This window comes from Gopherus flavomarginatus, chromosome 3 (assembly GCF_025201925.1).
Source record: "Gopherus flavomarginatus isolate rGopFla2 chromosome 3, rGopFla2.mat.asm, whole genome shotgun sequence".
NCBI classification, from domain to species: domain Eukaryota; kingdom Metazoa; phylum Chordata; order Testudines; family Testudinidae; genus Gopherus; species Gopherus flavomarginatus.
In genome coordinates, this window is record NC_066619.1 from 32100100 (window position 1) to 32119596 (window position 19497).

At 40.2% G+C, this 19497-nt stretch overlaps 1 protein-coding gene across 2 annotated transcripts in view; it reads right to left on the minus strand.

The window, feature by feature from the left end:
- The window catches only part of HCN1 (hyperpolarization activated cyclic nucleotide gated potassium channel 1), a 298745-nt gene that overhangs the window by 50650 nt on the left and 228598 nt on the right, over positions 1-19497 (minus strand). For both annotated transcript variants that reach the window (XM_050946921.1, XM_050946922.1), the window contains exon 5: positions 11011-11157. In XM_050946921.1, the coding sequence (XP_050802878.1) occupies positions 11011-11157 (147 nt within the window). The remainder of the gene's footprint in view (positions 1-11010; positions 11158-19497) is intronic.

A 19497-nucleotide genomic window follows, 5' to 3' on the forward strand; every position in this document is an offset into this window, starting at 1 on the left:
GGGTGTGTACAATAGGCAGGAGGTGAGGGTCTGCTTTTAACGCCCCATCACCAACATACCTGGGAGTTCAATGACTTGTCTTCACTATAAAGTTAACTCATGTTAAAATTTGAGTGTTCCCTCTAACTCAACTCAGCCTGAACACAAAAACCCTTGAGTGTTGTGGTGCTTTAAACTTGAATTGGGTGGCCCAAGTGATGTCATAGGCTAAAACTTGGGTGAGCACAGACAAATTCTCCCAAAAATCACTGGGAAAGAATTCATAGAGTTGCTTAAATTACTCCAGCACTCAGAATCAATGGATGGACCAAGAAATCAGTGCCACACACAAATGAGTGGAGCACCAGTGTGGACACATCATCATGAGTTGTATTTCACACTGTGGCTGCTTTCACTTGAATCAGGCTAGCTTGAGAGGAGTAACTCAAGTGTAGATAACAAGGTAGTCTACAGTGAAGACATATCAAAACTGATTTGCACTCTTATGTCAGGGATAAATTTTGGCCCCAAAGAATATCAAATCACTGCAAATTGAACTTGTTTTTCATAAGGAAAAATTAGCATAGGTTACTTTGCCACTTCAACATCCATCTGGCGTGTAAATTACACCATCGTGTCATTTAGGACAAGTGCTAAAGTTCTGACATAATATGCCTCCATTACTGAAGCAGTTCTATTCATTTTCTAAGGAAGATCATTTTGTTGCAGTAATATATATCTCATGTCATAGTATTTTTGTATCACACTGTACAACAATAAACAATTTCTCACTGCAAGTGATACACTTGGGTGCATTGCAAACACTCACTGGGAACTAGCCTTTGTTGGAAGACTTTGTTCATAATTAATGTTTCTACCGCCATTCTCAAGACATATTTTTACCCAAGATTTTTTTGAATGTCTGCAATAACATGTACTTATTTTGCTGTTAAATGAAATCTGCAGAAAGGCAAGTCAAAAAAATTACAAGGGTTATCCTAAGCTTGTAGGTTTGTTGGAGGAAATGGAAGGCAGGAAGTCTATGATTTCCTGTAAAAAGGCCATTTACATTATTTGCTTCCTTATCTTCAGGTGGGGATATCCATTTGATAAATTAAAAATATGATAAGTAATCCAGCAGACAAGACATTTTCTGTCTCAGTCCCCAAATATGGAATTTCCTTCCAAATATTCACATGCGCAGAGGAGACATAATCCATCCTGCAAGAGTGACCAGTGTTTTAACATACAAACATAAGATTTCTGGAAACTCGAAACAGAAGTATGATAACATTCAAAAGAAGAGATTTTCAATTTCCCAAAAAGACTCAGTACTTATGGACTCAAGCAACGAGACAGAAAAATAACATTTTTAGATTAAGAAAACCTTCTGAAGGTAATTCTTATAAATTTTTATGACTCGGCTTTCTACAGATGGCAATTTTGGTATACTTTACAGAGAACAACAAAGAATAGCCCTCAAACATATTTTAACAGTCTATTAAAGTTACAAAATATTTTTTCTGTAGCGTCTATAGAATACATAGAAGTATGGTATAAATGCTTTATCAGCATTTTGTTTGAGATTATTTTCATAATTCATTCATGGTTTCAACACTAAAGAGTAATATGGCAACCCTAAATTTGTGATGATAAAACGGTTATATTCTGTACATAATCTCTTTCACTGACCCTGTATAACTACATATACAGGCATCTCTGTATATGCATACACATGTATAGATGTGATTCTGATGCCATGTTTTCACCTGTTCAAGCTGGACACCCAAATTTATTTGTATTTGAACATTTATGAAACCATGATCATAGAATCATAGAAGATTAGGTTTGGACGAGACTTCAGGAGGTCATCTAGTCCCATCTCAACTAAATCAGCTCAGTCAGGGCTTTGTCAAGCTGGTCTTTAAAAACCTCTAAGGAAGGAGATTCCACCACTTCCCTAGGTAACCCATTCCAGTGCTTTACCACCCTCCTAGTGAAATAGTTTTTCCTAATGTCCAACCTAGACCTCCCCTACTTCAACGTGAGACCACTGCTCCTTGTTCAGTCATCTGCCACCACTGAGAACAGTCTAGCTCCATCCTGTATGGAACCCCCCTTCAGGTAGTTGCTGCTATCAAATCCCCCCTCACTATTCTCTTCTACAGACTAAATAAGCCTATCCCGTCAGCCTTTCCTTATGAGTCATGTGCCTCAACCCCCTAATCATTTTTGTTGCCCTCTGCTGGACTCTCTCCAGTTTGTCCACATCCTTTTGGGGGCGGGGAGGGGTTGGGGGACTGGATGCAATACTCCAAATGTGGCCTCACCTGTGCTGAAAAAAGAGGAATAATCACTTCCCTCGATCTGCTGGCAATGCTCCTACTAATGCAGCCCAATATGCCTTTAGCCTTCTTGCCAACAAGGACACACTGTTGACTCATATCCAACTTCTCGTCCACTGTAACCCCTAGGTCCTTTTCTGCAGAACTGCTGCCTAGCAACTCGGTCCCTAACTCGGCCGGGGACAGGCAGCTGCAGCTACGGCAGCAAAGTTCTTCCCCCGCGGCCCGGCCCGGCCCGGCCAGCAGCCACAGTGTGGCAGGCTCCTTCCCGACGGAAGATGGCGAGGCAGCGCTGCCACCCGCACGCGCTGCTGGGGATTCTTCTGTCCTAAGTGCAGAAATTTGCACTTGTCCTTGGTGAACCTCATTAGATTTCTTTTGGCCTAATCCTCCAATTTGTCTAGGTCACTCTGGACTCTATCTCTACCCTACAGCGTATCTAACTCTCCTCCCCAGCTTAGTGTCATCTGCAAACTTTCTGAGGGTGCAATCCATCCCATCATCCAGATCATTAATGAAGATGTTGGGGCACACTGCTTGATTCCGGCTGCCAACTAGTCATCGACCCATTGATCACCACCCATTAAGCCCAATGATCTAGTCAGAGTACTAGCCACCTTACAGTCCATTCATCCAATCTACACTTCTTTAACCTGCTGGCAAGAAAACTGTGGGAGACTATCAAAAGCCAAGGTATACCATGTACACCACTTTTCCCATATCTATAGAGAGCCAGTTATCTCACCATAGAAGGCAATCAGATTGGTCAGGCATGACTTGCCCTTGGTGAATCCAAGTTGACTGTTCCTGATCACCTTCCTCTCCTCCAAGTGCTTCAAAATGGATTTCTTGAGGACCTGCTCAATGATTTTTCCAGGGACTGAGGTGAGGCTGACAGGTGTGTCGTTCCCTGGATTTTCTTTCTTCCCTTTTTAAAATATGGGCACTATATGTGCCTTTTTCCAATAGTCCAGGACCTTCCCTGATTGCCATGAGTTTTCAAAGATAATGGCCAATGGCTCTGCAATCACATCAGCCAACTCCCTCAGCACCTTTCGATGCACTGCATCTGGCCCCATGGACTTGTGCATGTCCAGTATTTCTAAATAGCCCTTATCCTGTTCTTTCACCACTCAGAGCTGCTAACCTCCTCTCCATACTGTGCTGTCCAGTGCAGCAGTCTGGGAGCTGACCTTCTCTGTGAAGACCAAGGTAAAAAAAAGCATTGAGTACGTCAGCTTTTTCCTCATCATCTTTCACTGGGTTGCCTCCCCCATTCAGTAAGGGTCTCATACTTTCCCTGACCTTCTTGTTGCTCACATACCTGTAGAAATCCTTCTTGTTACCCTTCACATTCCTTGCTAGTTGCAACTCTAGTTGTGCTTTGGCCTTCCTGATTACACCCCTGCTTGCTCGAGCATTATTTTTATACTCCTCCCTAGTCATCTGTCCAAGTTTCCACTTCTTGCAATCTTCCTTTTTCTGTTTAAGCTCACAGAAGATTTCTCTGTTAAGCCAAGCTGGTCTCCTGCCATATTTACTATTCTTTCTGCACATCGGGATGGTTTGTTCCTGTGCCCTCAATAAGGCTTCTTTAAGATACAGCCAGCTCCCCTGGACTCCTTTCCCTCTCATATTAGCCTCCCAGGGTATCCTGCCAACCAGCTCCCTGAGGGAGTCAAAGTTTGCTTTTCTGAAATCCAGGGTCTGTATTCTGCTGCTCTCCCTTCTTCCCTTTGTTAGGATCCTGAACTTGACCACCTCATGGGCACTGCTGCCCAGTGCCATCCACTTCTACTTCCCCTACCAATTCTTCACTGTTTGTGAGGAGCAGATCAAAGGAGCACAGCCTCTAGTTGGTTCCTCCAGCACTTGCACCAGGACATTGTCCCCAACACTCTTCAAAAACTTCCTGCATTGCCTGTGCACTGCTGTATTTGCTCTCTCAGCAGATGTCAGGGTGATTGAAGTCCCCCATGAGAATCAGGGCCTGTGATCCAGAAACTTCTGTTAGTTGTCCAAAGAAGGCTTTCTATCTCATGCGCCTGGTCTGGTGGTCTGTAGCAGATGCCTACCACAACATCACCCTTGTTGCTCTGACCTCTAAACTTAACCCAAAGACTCTCAACAGGCTTTTCTCATTTTCATACTGGAGCTCTGAGCAACCATACTGCTCTCTTACGTACACTGCAACTCCTCCCTCTTTTCTCCTCCCTCTGTCCTTACTGAACAGTTTATATCCATTTATGACAGTGCTCCAGTCATGTGAGTTACCCCACCAAGTCTCTGTTATTCCAATCACATCATAGTTCCTTGACTGTGCCAGGACTTCCAATTCTTCCTGCTTGTTTTCCAGGCTTCTTGCATTCATGTACAGGCACCTAAGATAACAAGCTGCTTGCCCTATTATCTCAGTATCAACCCCACATGATGGGTACCATTTATTATGAAGGGATCATAAGACAGCTCTTCTATGAATACAGACAAATATATATAAAAGTTGTTATGAAAGCAAAATATTTGAAAGCTCCAATATTTGACTAATTGCTAATACTTTATGGGTTTTGTCACATTCATTAATTCTTCTGCTATTGCTTTAAGGCTTGATGGAGTATACCAAAAACATGTAAGACTTATGCTATAAAACACAGCAGGGTGTGTATTATAATCTAATAATGACACACATCAGTAGCTGTTTTTTTACTCAGGCCACTAACTCTGGAGATGTTTCAGTATTTACCGTAGTCCACACTGAGAAGTTTCAATGAAAACACATCACAAAGTTTATTAATTCCTAAAAATAAACATGCAACAGGAGGAGAAAGAAGTAATATCTTATTAAATTGGTGTAAGTTTACACTTGAAGCAAATAGTCCCAAATATTTCAAAAGTTTTACTGAGAATAATTATTACTAAATAACTGAGGAAAAATTAATGAAGTAACAAAATTAGTCATTTAAAAAATTGATCTGAGAACTGGTATGAAATATTTAACTTGCAAAAAGAATCTACACAGTACACTTTCTTGGGCTTTGTGGACTGAGGCTGATGCTGAATTGTAGTTCTTCTTTCAGGGCTTCTCATCACAGTTGTTTTATGTTATTGAGGTAATTAAAATTATGCAACATGCGGTACCAAACACGGTTAAAAATGCTTTGAATTTATCTAAATGAACAGAACAGATGGCGGATATTTTGGTCCATTTTCATTTTGAAATGTGCATGATTTGCACACTCTTTCTGTGCCGTTGCACATAGTTACAATTATTGCATGCATACATGTAATTAGCTAGGTGTCTGGTCATTTTCACATGCAGTTGCCTGAATTGCAAGAACAGTCACAATAACTTCTTATGTGCATATAATTATGAAAATTTGAACAGTTATTTTTGTGAAGAGATGGCTTAGCTAAAATCTTTTTTTGCCCATCGAAATTATTTGTGTTGTGGTAGTGCCAGAGGCCTAAATTAGGATTAGGGTCCCATTGTGCTCAGATGAGAGAGTTCCTGCCCCAGAAACTTAATATCTAGGAAAATTATCAGTATTTCTGTCCTTCTAAGAATCAGAGACCTTTCCATTTGTCAATGACTGGGATATGCATGGTCATGCCTAGTGGCTGGAGCAGCAGCCATGCCTAGTGGTTGGAGCAGGAGTAAATAGCCAGGAATCAGAGCCCAGGGTCTGAGCCAAGTTAATTGGAGTGAGGCAAGGCAGGGGTAGGACTAGGTCTAAGGCGAGATCAGGAGCAAGGCTGAGTACAAGCAGGAACAGGAGCTATTGCAGCCATGGGTGAATGCTTTGAGCAGCATGCAAATTGCTGCTACTGCTGGGCTTAAGAGCTGGTCTGCTGACTCTTCCAGAAAATCAGGTGGTGTAGCCAATGAGGCAGTATGCTACAGGCCAGCTGCACTTGTTATGTTGCCTGGAGACTGCATCTGCTGCAGGCCCTGATTCCTAGCACCATGTAAAAAGTAACAAACGATGCATTAAAGAAACTTTTTTCAGGGGGAAAAAAATGTTATTGGTAAAAGGTCATTTAAGTGACCCAGCTAAGCAAGTTTAAATCCTTCCATCTGTGTGTAACAAGCAGCTGCTAACAATCTTTTGACTAGCACAATTGGGTAGTGGTCCGTGACTTGTGCTCCTAGGCACTATGGTAATACAAATAATAATAAATAATACATGTTTGGCTCTCACTGATGCTGGGAGGATGATCAGAAAAGTCAGCTTGAAAAAAAAGATATACTTTTCCCTGCTGTGATTGACATTTCTAAGATCTTTAAACCTGAATCCAATCAAAAATATATTTTATTCTCACTTTACAAGCCCCTTTCAAGCAGTGATACAAAAGTAGAAGAATGGAACGTATGGTGAAGTCTAGTTCAGGTGGTTGGATCTGATGGCGGATCATTACTTACATTTTCATGGGAATCATGTAGCTAAAAGCTAAGATTTTTAAATCCTATTTTGTGATATATTCTATCTACCTTTTGTGTACAACCTTAACTCTACCACCTTGTGAAGACAACTCTGTCTTTAATTACATGGTCATGTACTACAAGGCAAATGCATCACTTTTCCAACTGTGAAGCACCTAAGGTATATCTGAGAGGAGTTTCTCATTGCACAACTTATAAAGCGTGCATTAAATCACTCTCAACCCTATTGCCAGTTATAGAGTGGTTAGGAGCCCTTTCCTCTGCTGCAGGTGTCCTTGCCAATTCACAGCAATATCCATCACTTTATTTTTTATCTATACAGTTAAGTTAGCTACTCACACTTGTGCAGCGCATCCTTCCTTAACTGCACATTTTATTAAGTTAGTCAAAAAGTCTACTGTGATCAGTATACAATTTTCAGGGGTTCAGTTAAATGAAGATCAATTTCTCTATCGTACAAAGTAAAGGAATTTCTCCTCAGTGAGGATACTCACATCCCATAGTGATGGATATATAGAACCTGAATAGAAGAGCATTCCATGAAAATTTCCACTTCTGACCTTTAGCCCTTTTAGCCGTAGAACTATCTTGAAAAGTGATGACAAAAGTTTTTTTATATAATGCAACACTTACATTTTTCATACTTTCCTCAGACTCAGAAATGATTGAGCTGAGTTTGTTCAAACTTGAAAAAAATGATCATTTTTGGAGCAAGGGAAACTTGGAAAATTTTAGCCTGAAACATGAGAGTTTGAGAGACAGAAAACAAGGAGTTAGAATAGAAACCATCGTGCGACCTTTACTACAGCAGTTGCTGATGTTACTGCTATAATTATACTGTACTTGTTGTGATTTTTTTTGTTCTCCTTACCATATGTGAGGAAATCGTGTTTTTAGATGAATGCCTTCATCAGAGGCTACATTCATCTTGATAAATGTGCCCTGCTTAAATTATGAAAGTTTGATTCTCATGCTGTGCTAAATTCAAGGTATAATAAAACAACATAAAATTCAGTAACACTTAATACATTCTGTAAACAATTAGACTTGAATATATTCAATCAGATATTTGTTTTAACTACTATATGTATTTTGCCTTCTACTGTTGGTCACAGATGAAATGGGACATGTTCTTTAAGACCTAGAAGAATTGTACTCAGACTTCAACTGCAGAAGAGCCAATTTATGGTTGAGTAGTCAAAGAACCATTAAAAAACCGAATACTTGGAGTACAAAAATGTCTGTAATGTAGTAATAGCTAATATATTCTTTGAAAGACCTAAACCAATCTGAACAATGTTTTTGGGGCTGAATAAGAAAGCTGCCACTAGAATGCTGTCACCAGTTTTGAGAAGCCTGCTTCTGTCAATGTCACTACCACCCACGTCTGTGTTCCTTTAGATTTCTAGCCTTTAATTCAATATTGACATTTTTCTGAGAACATCTGCTACATTTTCATTAGGACATTAATCTTTCAGGTGCACAATGTAACTCCTGATGGAAGTACTCAGCTGAAATGATATTTTCCCCAATATACAATATGTAGAACAAAAGAAATTACAACATATATTGCAGAGGCTGTGACTCCCACAGTTAACATTTCATAACAGTTTCCACTCTTAGTCCATGTTTTTAGTTGCTCATAACTCTCACCTTTTCCATGCTTTCCAAAAGTTATTTTTCAAGCTTGAACAAGCTTGCTTGTGTTGTTTTTGAGTATATGAGGAGTGAAAAATATAAGCTTGCTGCATTATAAATACATTTTTAACAGCTCTGCAGCTGAAAAGTCTTGTGGATAAAATTTATAATTTGGTAGGGAAATAGCCCTCATTGCGGAGAAATGCCTAAGCTCTTTCCAGACAAAAATAGTTTTCATTTGACTAGCTTATGACCCTTTGCAAGTTAAAAAATGATCACAAACAATAGATTTTTTTAACCAAAAGAAAGGCTGCATGCAACTCAAGAGTCATAGGTTTACTATCTCTGGTCTAGATCACCTTTTTTCTGGACTCTCTTGTTCCTTCATAATTTTGTCTGGAACTTAGATGTCAAGGTGTTAGGAATCTTATATATTGATATGATTGAAGAGAAGAAAGGAAAAAAAATCCCCCTCTCGATCATGCACAGAGTAGAGTGTAGGTGTATTTTCACAGTGCATTTTGCTCTCACTTTCATGAACAGCACTTCAAATAACATGAAGAACCAGTGCAAAAAATCCAACAGAGTTTCAGATCTACAACATAGCAGATAAATTTGAATATGCTTGGGTACATTGTGAGTGATATATAATTATAACATATTATAAAACTTCTAACACAGTAATGTAGTTGTCATCCACAAAAAGTTATGGGGCCAAATTTTGCTCTCAGTCACCCAGTGACTTATGATTTCCATGGTATCATACCCGAGTAACTTAGGATTTACAGCGGTGTAACTTCGGACAGAATTTGGTCTATTGTAAGGTAAGGAAGTGGGTTCTGCCAACACTTACTATTTCTGTTGCTGACAGTAGTAAGCCACTAAGGAAAAATACATTTCAGATTTTAGGAATCCAATTAAACATGTGTGAATTGGGCACCACAATGAGAACAGGAGAATCCATGTGATGCTACAAATAAGCAATTACATTAAAAGGTGATAACATAATGCTATTTGTGCATCTTGCTGAAACTTAACATGGTTTATAGTTGAAAGAATGGCTTGCAGCCATTTTGAGTTCTTGGAAATTGCACAAGATTTCATAATGCATTCACACAACATGTGTGTTTCACTGCTAGTAGTTCAGAGATCTGACATTTATATCAGAGTGCACCATACAGTACACATAAATTGCTGTGTTGGCAGTTGGAATACTATGGTAATGAGAGCCTGGAATTTCCATGAAAACTATTTTGGGAGTTTTGGGTAAACACTGGGAGCTGGTAATAATGTGTAGCCTTTTCTCTAAAGATGTGCCAGATTTGAATTACCTACCTTCACTAGTGAAGAAAAACAAACTAATATTTTAATTAACTGTCTGTGAATCACCTTAATACCTATGCAAGAGAAAAATGCTACACTGGCAGAGTGACAGACTAGGTTATTTCTGTGATTTATATGTCAGGAGCAAAATGTCAGGAGCAAACACCACAGCTGAGTCTCTTCATGGGACTGGGGAAAAAATATTTTAAAAGATGAAGTGTCTTGTTTACTGCAAACCTTGCTAAACAAAACCCCTCACACATCTTTTCAAATTGTACAGCTGCCATGAGGTACTGTAGTGAGTTATGTTGAGTGGTATGCAGCATTATACCTCCCATGGTAGGAATACAAAAAGGCACTTAGCAGAACCCATGACAATTTCACAAATTGGTGGGTATATCACAACAGGTGGTTCTCTCTCCCTTCCTCCCTTCTCATGTCTCTTCTTTTCTCTACTTTCCTCCCTTTCCCTTTTCATCTTCTGCTCTCTATCTTTCCTTCATTTTCCCCTTTTCTCTCTCTCCTGCTATCCTTCCCACTTCCTCCTCCTTAGAAGGCATCCTCTTTAGACTGCAGCCACTAGAGGGTATTAGGATCACATACACACACTTGAGTAGGTTGCCAGTGACTTACTATCCAGTATAGGATTACATGATGAAGGGCTCATCTATATAATTGTTAAATATATGGCTTTGTTAATACTAATTAACCCTTTCTTTCCCCTCACTCAATATCCCCCTCCACAGAACTCCTTAATGCCTCCCACATGCAAAATAAAAACTAGCACAGGCTATTTCTTCCAGAAAAGTACTACTTTGTTTTGCCATTTTATTCTTTTTTGCAGTCACAGTGGGTTTGACTGTGCTTTTGTGCAGCACAGCTACGCTATCCCAAGAGGAGGCCCTTAGGTAGTGTGTCTGAATGAACAGAGAACTGGCTTCTATTCTCAGCTCTACCACTGGCCTTGAGTGTGGCTTTGGGTGAGTGATTTCAAAGCTCCATGCCTCAGTTTCCCAATTTGTAAAATGGGGATAATGATACTGACCTCCCCTGTAAAGCACTTTGAGATCTACTAATAAAAATGCTATGTAAGTTAATAAATAAATACATAATAATATAATACTATTAGCCAGTAAACTGCTTCCCTCCTGCCCATTTTTCCAAAGCAGTACAGAATGGCCACAGAAATAGTTTTTTTATTAGCATAGAAATCTCCCACACCAAGGAGGAAAAGTCTTTCCAAATCAAGCAGAACTATATTTGTTTGTTTGTTTCTTTTTGTCTTACCTCCCTAAGAGGATCATTGAGCTCATTGAGAATATTGTCCTCATCAAAGATCTTGCCTTGGTAACGGTGTTCGTAGTAATCGTGGATCTTTTGGCGCATGTCAGCAGGTAGCTTGTGAAATGACATGTATTGTTCCACTTGTTTGTACTAAAAAAAAATGGAAAATGAAGAAGAAAGTCAATAAAAGATCAGTGCATCACTCTTTTACAATCTAAAGCGATCTAAAGTGCCTGTAAAATGAAACCTAAATAATGCAGTTGCTTAAAGAAAAGGAGAAGCAATGCTGAAAAGCTTCTATCTTACAAAGAAACACAATATACCCATGGAAGACAGGTGACAGCACATTGATTGAAGTTGATTCCAAACACTGACAATTGATATAATGTTATTTATAAAACATATGGGTTAACAAAGAACCTGGTATATTCAAAAAAAGCAAGTCAGAAAAAAGAACAATTGAGCCATATGAAGAGTTGATAAATGTAAAAACAGTCATAAAACAAATAAATTATCCTTCTAAATGATCAGGTTAAACAAATCTGAATGATAACTGCTTAACAAATATCAGAGGGTAGCCGTGTTAGTCTGGATCTTGATGATGTGTTGGAGGGATTTTAGCTGGGGGCTGTATGTGCTCTGACCCCTCAGACAGAGACCAACACCTACAAAATCTCCACCAAGCATTCTCAAAACTACAATACCCACACGAGGAAATAAGGAAATAGATCAACAGAGCCAGACATGTACCCAGAAGCCTCCTACTGCAAGACAAACCCAAGAGAGAAACCAACAGGACTCCACTGGCCATCACATACAGCCCCCAGCTAAAACCCCTCCAACGCATCATCAAGGATCTACAACCCATCCTGGACAATGATCCCACACTTTCACAGGCCTTGGGTGGCAGGCCAATCCTTGCCCACAGACAACCTGCCAACCTGAAACATATTCTCACCAGTAACTGCACACCACACCATAATAACTCTAGCTCAGGAAACCAATCCATGCAACAAACCTCGATGCCAACTCTGCCCACATATCTACACCAGCGACACCATCACAGGACCTAACCAGATCAGCCACACCATCACTGGTTCATTCACCTGCACATCCACCAATGTAATATACGCCATCATATGCCAGCAATGCCCCTCTGCTATGTACATCGGCCAAACTGGACAGTCTCTACGGAAAAGGATAAATGGACACAAATCAGACATTAGGAATGGCAATATACAAAAACCTGTAGGAGAGCACTTCAACCTCCCTGGCCACACTATAGCAGACCTTAAGGTGGCCATCCTGCAGCAAAAAAACTTCAGGACCAGACTTCAAAGAGAAACTGCTGAGCTTCAGTTCATCTGCAAATTTGACATCATCAGCTCAGGATTGAACAAAGACTGTGAATGGCTTGCCAATTACAGAACCAGTTTCTCCTCTCTTGGTTTTCACACCTCAACTGCTAGAACAGGGCCTCATCCTCCCTGATTGAACTGACCTCGTTATCTCTAGCTTGCTTGCTAGCACACATATATATACCTGCCCCTGGATATTTCCATTACATGCATCTGAGGAAGTGGGTATTCACCCACGAAAGCTCATGCTCCAAAACGTCTGTTAGTCTATAAGGTGCCACAGGATTCTTTGCTGCTTAACAAATGAACATTCTAAACAAACACAGTGTAGCTATTTGGTGATTCATCTGTAATAAGGTTTGTTTTCAAAAAGGTATTAAAACAAAGATCATTCTAAAGGAAGGTCATTGACACCTGATATAAGGTCAGATATCCAGATATAAGATATGAAGTAAGTAGCATATATGCTGACATGGTGTCTGCCATTGCACCAGTTATGGAGATGGATAACTTTCCATTCATGATGTGTACACATGAACTATGATTTGTAAGGAGTATGTACTTTATTAAGAAAAATGTTTTATATGCCGTAAATGTGCACAATAACTTAAATAACTTAGAATGTTAAGGTTATACTGGTGGCAATGCAACCATTAAAATCAAAGAAATCATCAGTTAAGATATTAACATCCACACCATCCTCAAAGCCTTGCTATCCGAACATTACAAAACCCAAATGCACTCTCAGAATTCTCACACCTACACCAAACTCCCTTTACTTTCCAACCTCAACGAAAACATAGAACTCCTCCGATGAAGTGGGCTATAGCCCACGAAAGCTTACGCTCAAATAAATTTGTTAGTCTCTAAGGTGTCACAAGTACTCCTGTTCTTTTTGCGGATACAGACTAACACAGTTGCTACTCTAAAACCACTAAATTGAGTCACCTTAATTTCCAACTCAGTAAGATAGCTTCATTTACCAACAAGTGTTATTGGGAAAAAAACTGTATATTGTGTTATTTCTACCTCTTTAATCCTGAGGTTTGAGTTAAAGATGTGCAATCTGAGGAGCTGGATGTGTTTAAATAAGTAAATATCAAAAAGGGCTTTCGTGTGGAATGGGGTATGAATTTAGAGGAATGGAGGGTGGGACTTGGAACTGGAATGTATGATTGGAATTAGAGCCATAGAACTAAAAGATAAGTAACCTACCTTCCGTAATCAGAGCTCTTAAGATATGTGCCATCCCTATCTGTATTCTATTGTTGGGTACGCACGCACTCTATGTGCCGGAGACCAGAAGATTTGTGTTAGTAATTTCCATTGGTCTGTGCCCATGTTCTTCCTTTCCTAATGCTCTGAACCTCATGCTCTACTGTGCATAAATTCTACAATCTGAAGCAGAGGGGAAGGAGGATGGTTACTGGAATACAGACACAGAACACACAACTCAAAGAACTGCTGGTCTCTATGTGTATTCCTGTGTGGGTGCCTGACAAGAAGCACTCAAGAAGGGGCTGGGCCCCAGCAGTATTGAATCCTCAATGTTTCTCAGCTGAAATCTGTCCATAGAGAGGTAAGCTCTGGTTCTGATTGAGTCTGGAATTGCTCCAATAAATTCTATGGGCTGTGTTGGAGCTAAAGTGGATTTTTCAATGTTCACATAAATTTGTAGCTAAAAGACTGTGCAGAGATGAGATTGATGCCACTACTTCCCAGCGAGATTTCCTTATCAGAAGCCAATGGACTAGGGATGGAAAGAATATCAAACTGTGGCATTGGATGTGTGCTGCCACAACTGAAAACACCTTTATAAATACTCTGGGCAATGTTGTCAGTCCAAAAGGAGGCACCCTATATTAACTGTGATTCTCATCTATCATGAACCTCAGGAATCTCCTGCGGGAGGGAAGGATATCTATATGAAAATAGGCATCCTTCATGTTGAGAGCCACGAATCGTTAGTTTATATTTATGGATATCATAGTCAATACTGGGGTAACCATCCTGAATCTTACTCTTTGGTTAAAGACATTGGGAGCCAGAGGTCTAAGATGGGTCTTCATCCTTCTTTTTTCTTGGAGATCAGCAAGTATTTGGAATAAAATCCCTTTTCCCAATGCCGACGGGGTAACAGCTCTATGACCCCTATTGGAGTAATTAGAGCACTTCTTGCAAGAATACCTTTTTGTGAGAGTGGGCCACTGAAAACAGACAGGGAAGAGGGTTTTGAAGGAGGAGGGGAGAGGAACTCTCACCTGGGTTGGTTCTTAGCTCCCAAAGTTCCTGTCAAAAGTATTTATTGACAGGTGATTGCAGTTGGAAAGAGGAGAAAGGAGTTTTTTGCACTGCACCCTCTGTTGATGTCATGGCAGTGCATATGTTCTATGGTGATAGAAGTGCTGTGATATTGTCTAGGCATAATAGGTTGTCTGATGTACGACTTCTTGAATGCTGGTTCTATATACCTAGGGAACAGAGAATTAGCCTTGAGTTCCTTAATGAGTGCAATGACTCACCAGTGTTCTATCTAAACAAGTTGTTGCCCTCAAAGGGCAAATCCTCCACAGCAAACTTCCCTGGGAAAACCCAAGGAATTAAGGCAGGATTCCCAGTGCATCTCGATGGCAGTTTCCATCAATATAGAGGCTGCATCTACAGTTGTTTGAAAAGAAGACCTGAATACCAGCCTACCTTCTTCAAACTGAGCTCCAACTTACGAGGGCCTGGTGGACCCCAGGAAATTCTGGATGCTCTATCAGGGCTGATATCTCTGAGTGGAGGTGATAATAGTCCTTCTCCCATAACGGAATCACCCAATGAAGGGAATGTTGGCTCCAGAAGTGGTTCATCAAAACTTCTGATGAAGAAATACCCCAACTTACAGAGGAGATGCAAGATCAATTTCTCTCACAACATACAACCAATGGTGCCAGGAACTCTCTTGTAAGCACCAGGTCAGATAGTAGGGGCAATTCCAAATCCAGCAGGATGGTGTTATTCTTCAAAGTGGTGTATTTGTCACCCACCACCAGGGCTTGTAAACCTTTGGTGCCAGCGTGGAAGTATGTTTCAGTGCCGATGATATATGGAGTGCTTCTATATCCTTAGTGGGTATTAGAGTTTGTACTGGTCCTAGGTACATGCTTCTTTTTACTTGATCCCAATGAGGAGGGGCTCTTAGTCTTCAAAATCTGTGAGTCAAGACCATGATCCTTTTGGTCTTTTAGCTTCCTGAACCAGATGGGAAGAATCACTTGACCTCGAGGGTGTAGGGGAATCAGCCCCTCTCTTTGAAGTGGATCTGCAGGGAGATTTTTCTCTAGGCTTTAGAGAAGGTTTCTTATTCTTGTCTTGAGCTTAAGATGAGGAGTCTTATAAGATGGGCAGACTCCCTGTACTTCAGGCAGAGGCATTGAGAAGTGTGTCACCAGTACTACCAGAAGCTTAGTTCCAACTGAAGCCTCATAGAATGCTCCAAAAGGTGTTTTCTAAATCTGAACTCTGGTGTTTGTTGGGCTCGTGGCAGAAAGGAGTGCTAGATATTGCACTTGGCAGCAATATGGGCTTCTGAAAGATAACAGAGGCACCTCTGGTCAACATCACTAACTGGAAGGAACGAGGCCAGGAGATTCTGTTTCTGAAGCCTGGAATCCTGGGCATAATTGGTGTCCCATACCGGGAAGAATGGGTCCAACGTGGATGTCGGCCAATTACTCAGTAACTTGGCTAACACACTTAACTAATAACTAATTACATTTTTCTATCTACAATAGTTTATAGTATATACTATTTACAGGTTCAATATTGAAGGAACAGCTCGTGGACACTGGAGGTTTCCATCTTAGATCGTACAGTAGTAAGACGAAACCAGAGAGGCTGTCAGTCAACATCACACCTTATGCCCTTGGTTCAGAACATAAGGAAAGGAAGACCACAGGCATGGACAATGGATGCTACTGGAAAAAATCCTCTAGTCTCATATGCCAGGAGCACATGCGTATCCAACAGCAGAATACATTTAGGAGCCAGCACTCAAAGAATAACTAGGAAGCAGGTCTAGAGATTGGAACAGGCATAGGACCCAAGCGTCAGAGGGACTCACATTCCCCTTTCTCAATATATCTTGCCTCCTGAGGTCTCTAGACCTTCTGCCCTGTCTGCTTCCTTGATTCCAATACTATAGACTTGCCAGCTCCTCACTCAACCCCTCGTGGATATACCTTACAGAAGAGGAAGTCCCCATCCAACAGACCTTGTAAAATGTGTGAATAGGACATAGCGTATGAGGTTCACCAGATGGAAAAGCTGCCATGATTGCAGAGCAACAAGCTTCACCAGTCAAGTGATTTTGCGTGCATGTCCCCCGTTCACCTTGCCCCCTCCATACCTCCAGCTTGTGGGCACTGAGTCATGGTGGGAGGGGTCAGGAGACGAGGAAGCTCACAGGTTAAAGGGAGGGTGGAAACTACCTAGAACATTGCTTTCTTTATTCTGAGAGTCCATATTAATTTTTTTCTTCCTGTGTATTTTCAAGCTTAATTAGGTAATCTGAATTCTGCTTTAAATGAATAACTCAACACGGTCTTCATTGTGATGTCTATGGCATTTCCAACTATGGTAGCACTACAATGCAATTAAAGGTACATATATCTTACATGTCCTTTCAATTAAAAATGGTACAAACCTTGCCCTGCATGTGCAACTTCTACAGATGAAGCATACAAATCCATTAGAATCAGTGTTCACTTTGTGAAGGGTTACAGGATTTGATGGGTCTACGCATGCGGTGTTCTCTCCCTGTATGATGTGGAGACTAGCTTTGTGAGAGGTTAACAGCTCAGCAGCATTCAGAGGATACATTAGTCTCGGTTATCCTCTCTCTCTGCACTTCCATTCTGCAACCTTGGGGAAGGATTCCTCTCCCTTTTACTCCAAAGAAATACTCAAGGACCCGTCTGAGAGACTCAGGCTGTGTGCTCATGGTTGGTTTGCCCCATAGTAAGTGGAGCTGTAGTATTCTGTTCTGTCTGTAGCCACTTGAGATCAGTTACCCATTAAAAATATTCAAATAGAGTTATCCTACAAATCAATTACAATTTATCTGCATACCAAAATTTTCAAATGCTATATTTGAGTAATGCTAATAAAAAAATGAAATCTCAACATTTTGCACTAGTTAAAAATGTATGCTAGTTTGAGATACATAGAATAGAGATTCACAGAAGACTTTCCTACACAAACAGCCTTGAAGAAGAGAACATTGATAACTAACAGCAATTTGCTTTGCCATTAATGTACACTACTCACTTTCATTAGTGCAGTTATTTGTGTTTCAGTGGGAATTTTCTCTACTTTCTACTTGATTCTGTGCTTAGTACATGAACATTTTACTGAGATAGAAATTGTAAAACTAACAATATTTCCAAGTTATATAGTACTTGTTTACCAGTGGGTGTCAAAGTGCTTTTACAACATTAACTAATAAGCCTCACAATACCCCACATGAAGTAGGTATTATTAACCTTCATTCACAAAATGGTAATCTGAGGCACAAATAAATTAATTAGCTTGCCTCAGGTCTTTCAGTGAGACAGTGGGAGAGTTAGAAATAAAAATTATGAGTTCAGACTCTGAGTTTCCCCCACTCCTGATTTAAGCCAATTTTGTGATTTTCGGAGGCCTGATTCATAATATTTGAATGCTTAGGTTGTCACTGCTAGATATTGGCAGTTTGACTTCAGTTCACATATTGCTAGGAGACATCACATTCTGACCAGGAGAAAATGTGTGAAAAGGGGTTAGAAAGGGAGTAGAGGGGGGAAAAACAGCAAAAAATGAATACAGACTCTGTATGTGCTGTACAGTAGGCCACACAGTTGTGCCAGCCTAGATTGGTAGAAAGGTTCTTTTGATTCTAATTAATAGCACAGCTGTCTCTTTCTCTACAAAACCATGTTTCTGGAATTGTTGTTCAGCTTAATTAGTATTATTTTAAAATATTTGTTCTCATTTATTATTAAGACTGTATGCAGCTACTGCACAGCCAATTGGAATAGCCTCAGGGAAAGGAATCATTCAGTTAAATTACAGGAGAAAAGATTAATAAAATCCCATTAGTTTTGCACACCCAAAACTGTTTGAGAAATGTTCAAACCCACTAGGCTTCCCAAGGTTTGCTCATCTCTAAGTGCGAGTTGATGACTAGTAAGAGATGAATCTCCAGTGGTATGGAGTATCACTTTAAAAATCATTGATTAATCTGATTTTACTCTCCAGTCTCAAAGAGCCTCGTTCAACTCCCAACATCGCCTCCCTGATGACCAACTGGCCCCTTCCAGAACTTATAAACATTCTAGTATGCTAAAGAAGTAAGGGAAAGGAAAATGGGGTATGCTCTGCCTGCTTGGCTCTGGTTAGCTACTTTAATCACACCTTGTATATTTTAGAGCCTTTTGGCCAGAGGACCTCAGAATGCAGTGATATCCTCTACTTTTGATCCCGAGAAGTGAAGAGCCAGGCCAGCCTGTGCTGATAGACAGATGAAAGGACAAAAGCTACTTATCACAAATCTTTGAAGCTAGAACAATATTCAGTTTGTTTTGGTGAAAAATTTCAGATAAGATTCAGGTGTGTCTTACTGCAGTGGCTCTCAATCTTTCCAGACTACTCTATCCCTTTCAGGAGTCTGATTTGTCTTGCATACTCCCAAGTTAAAAGATACTCGCTTACAAAATCAGACATAAACATACAAAAGCGTTAGCACACTATTACTGAAAAATTGCTTACTTTCTCATTTTTATCATATAATTATAAAACAAATCAATTTTGTACTACATTTCAGTGTATAGTATATAGAGCAGTATAAAGAAGTCATATGAAATATACTGACTTCACTAGTACTTTTTATGTAGCCTATTGTAAAACTAGGCAAATATCTAGATGAGCTGATGTACCCCTTGGAAGACTGTTGTGTACTCCAGAGGTAGATGTACCCCTGGTTGAGAACCACTGTTTTATTGCACACAAACTGGCTGATCTGTCCTCAATTATTACTTCCATGCATGGAGGAGTTAGGGAAGAAGATGGATGTGCTGTACATTTGTCCAGGCGCATAAATGTGAGAGGA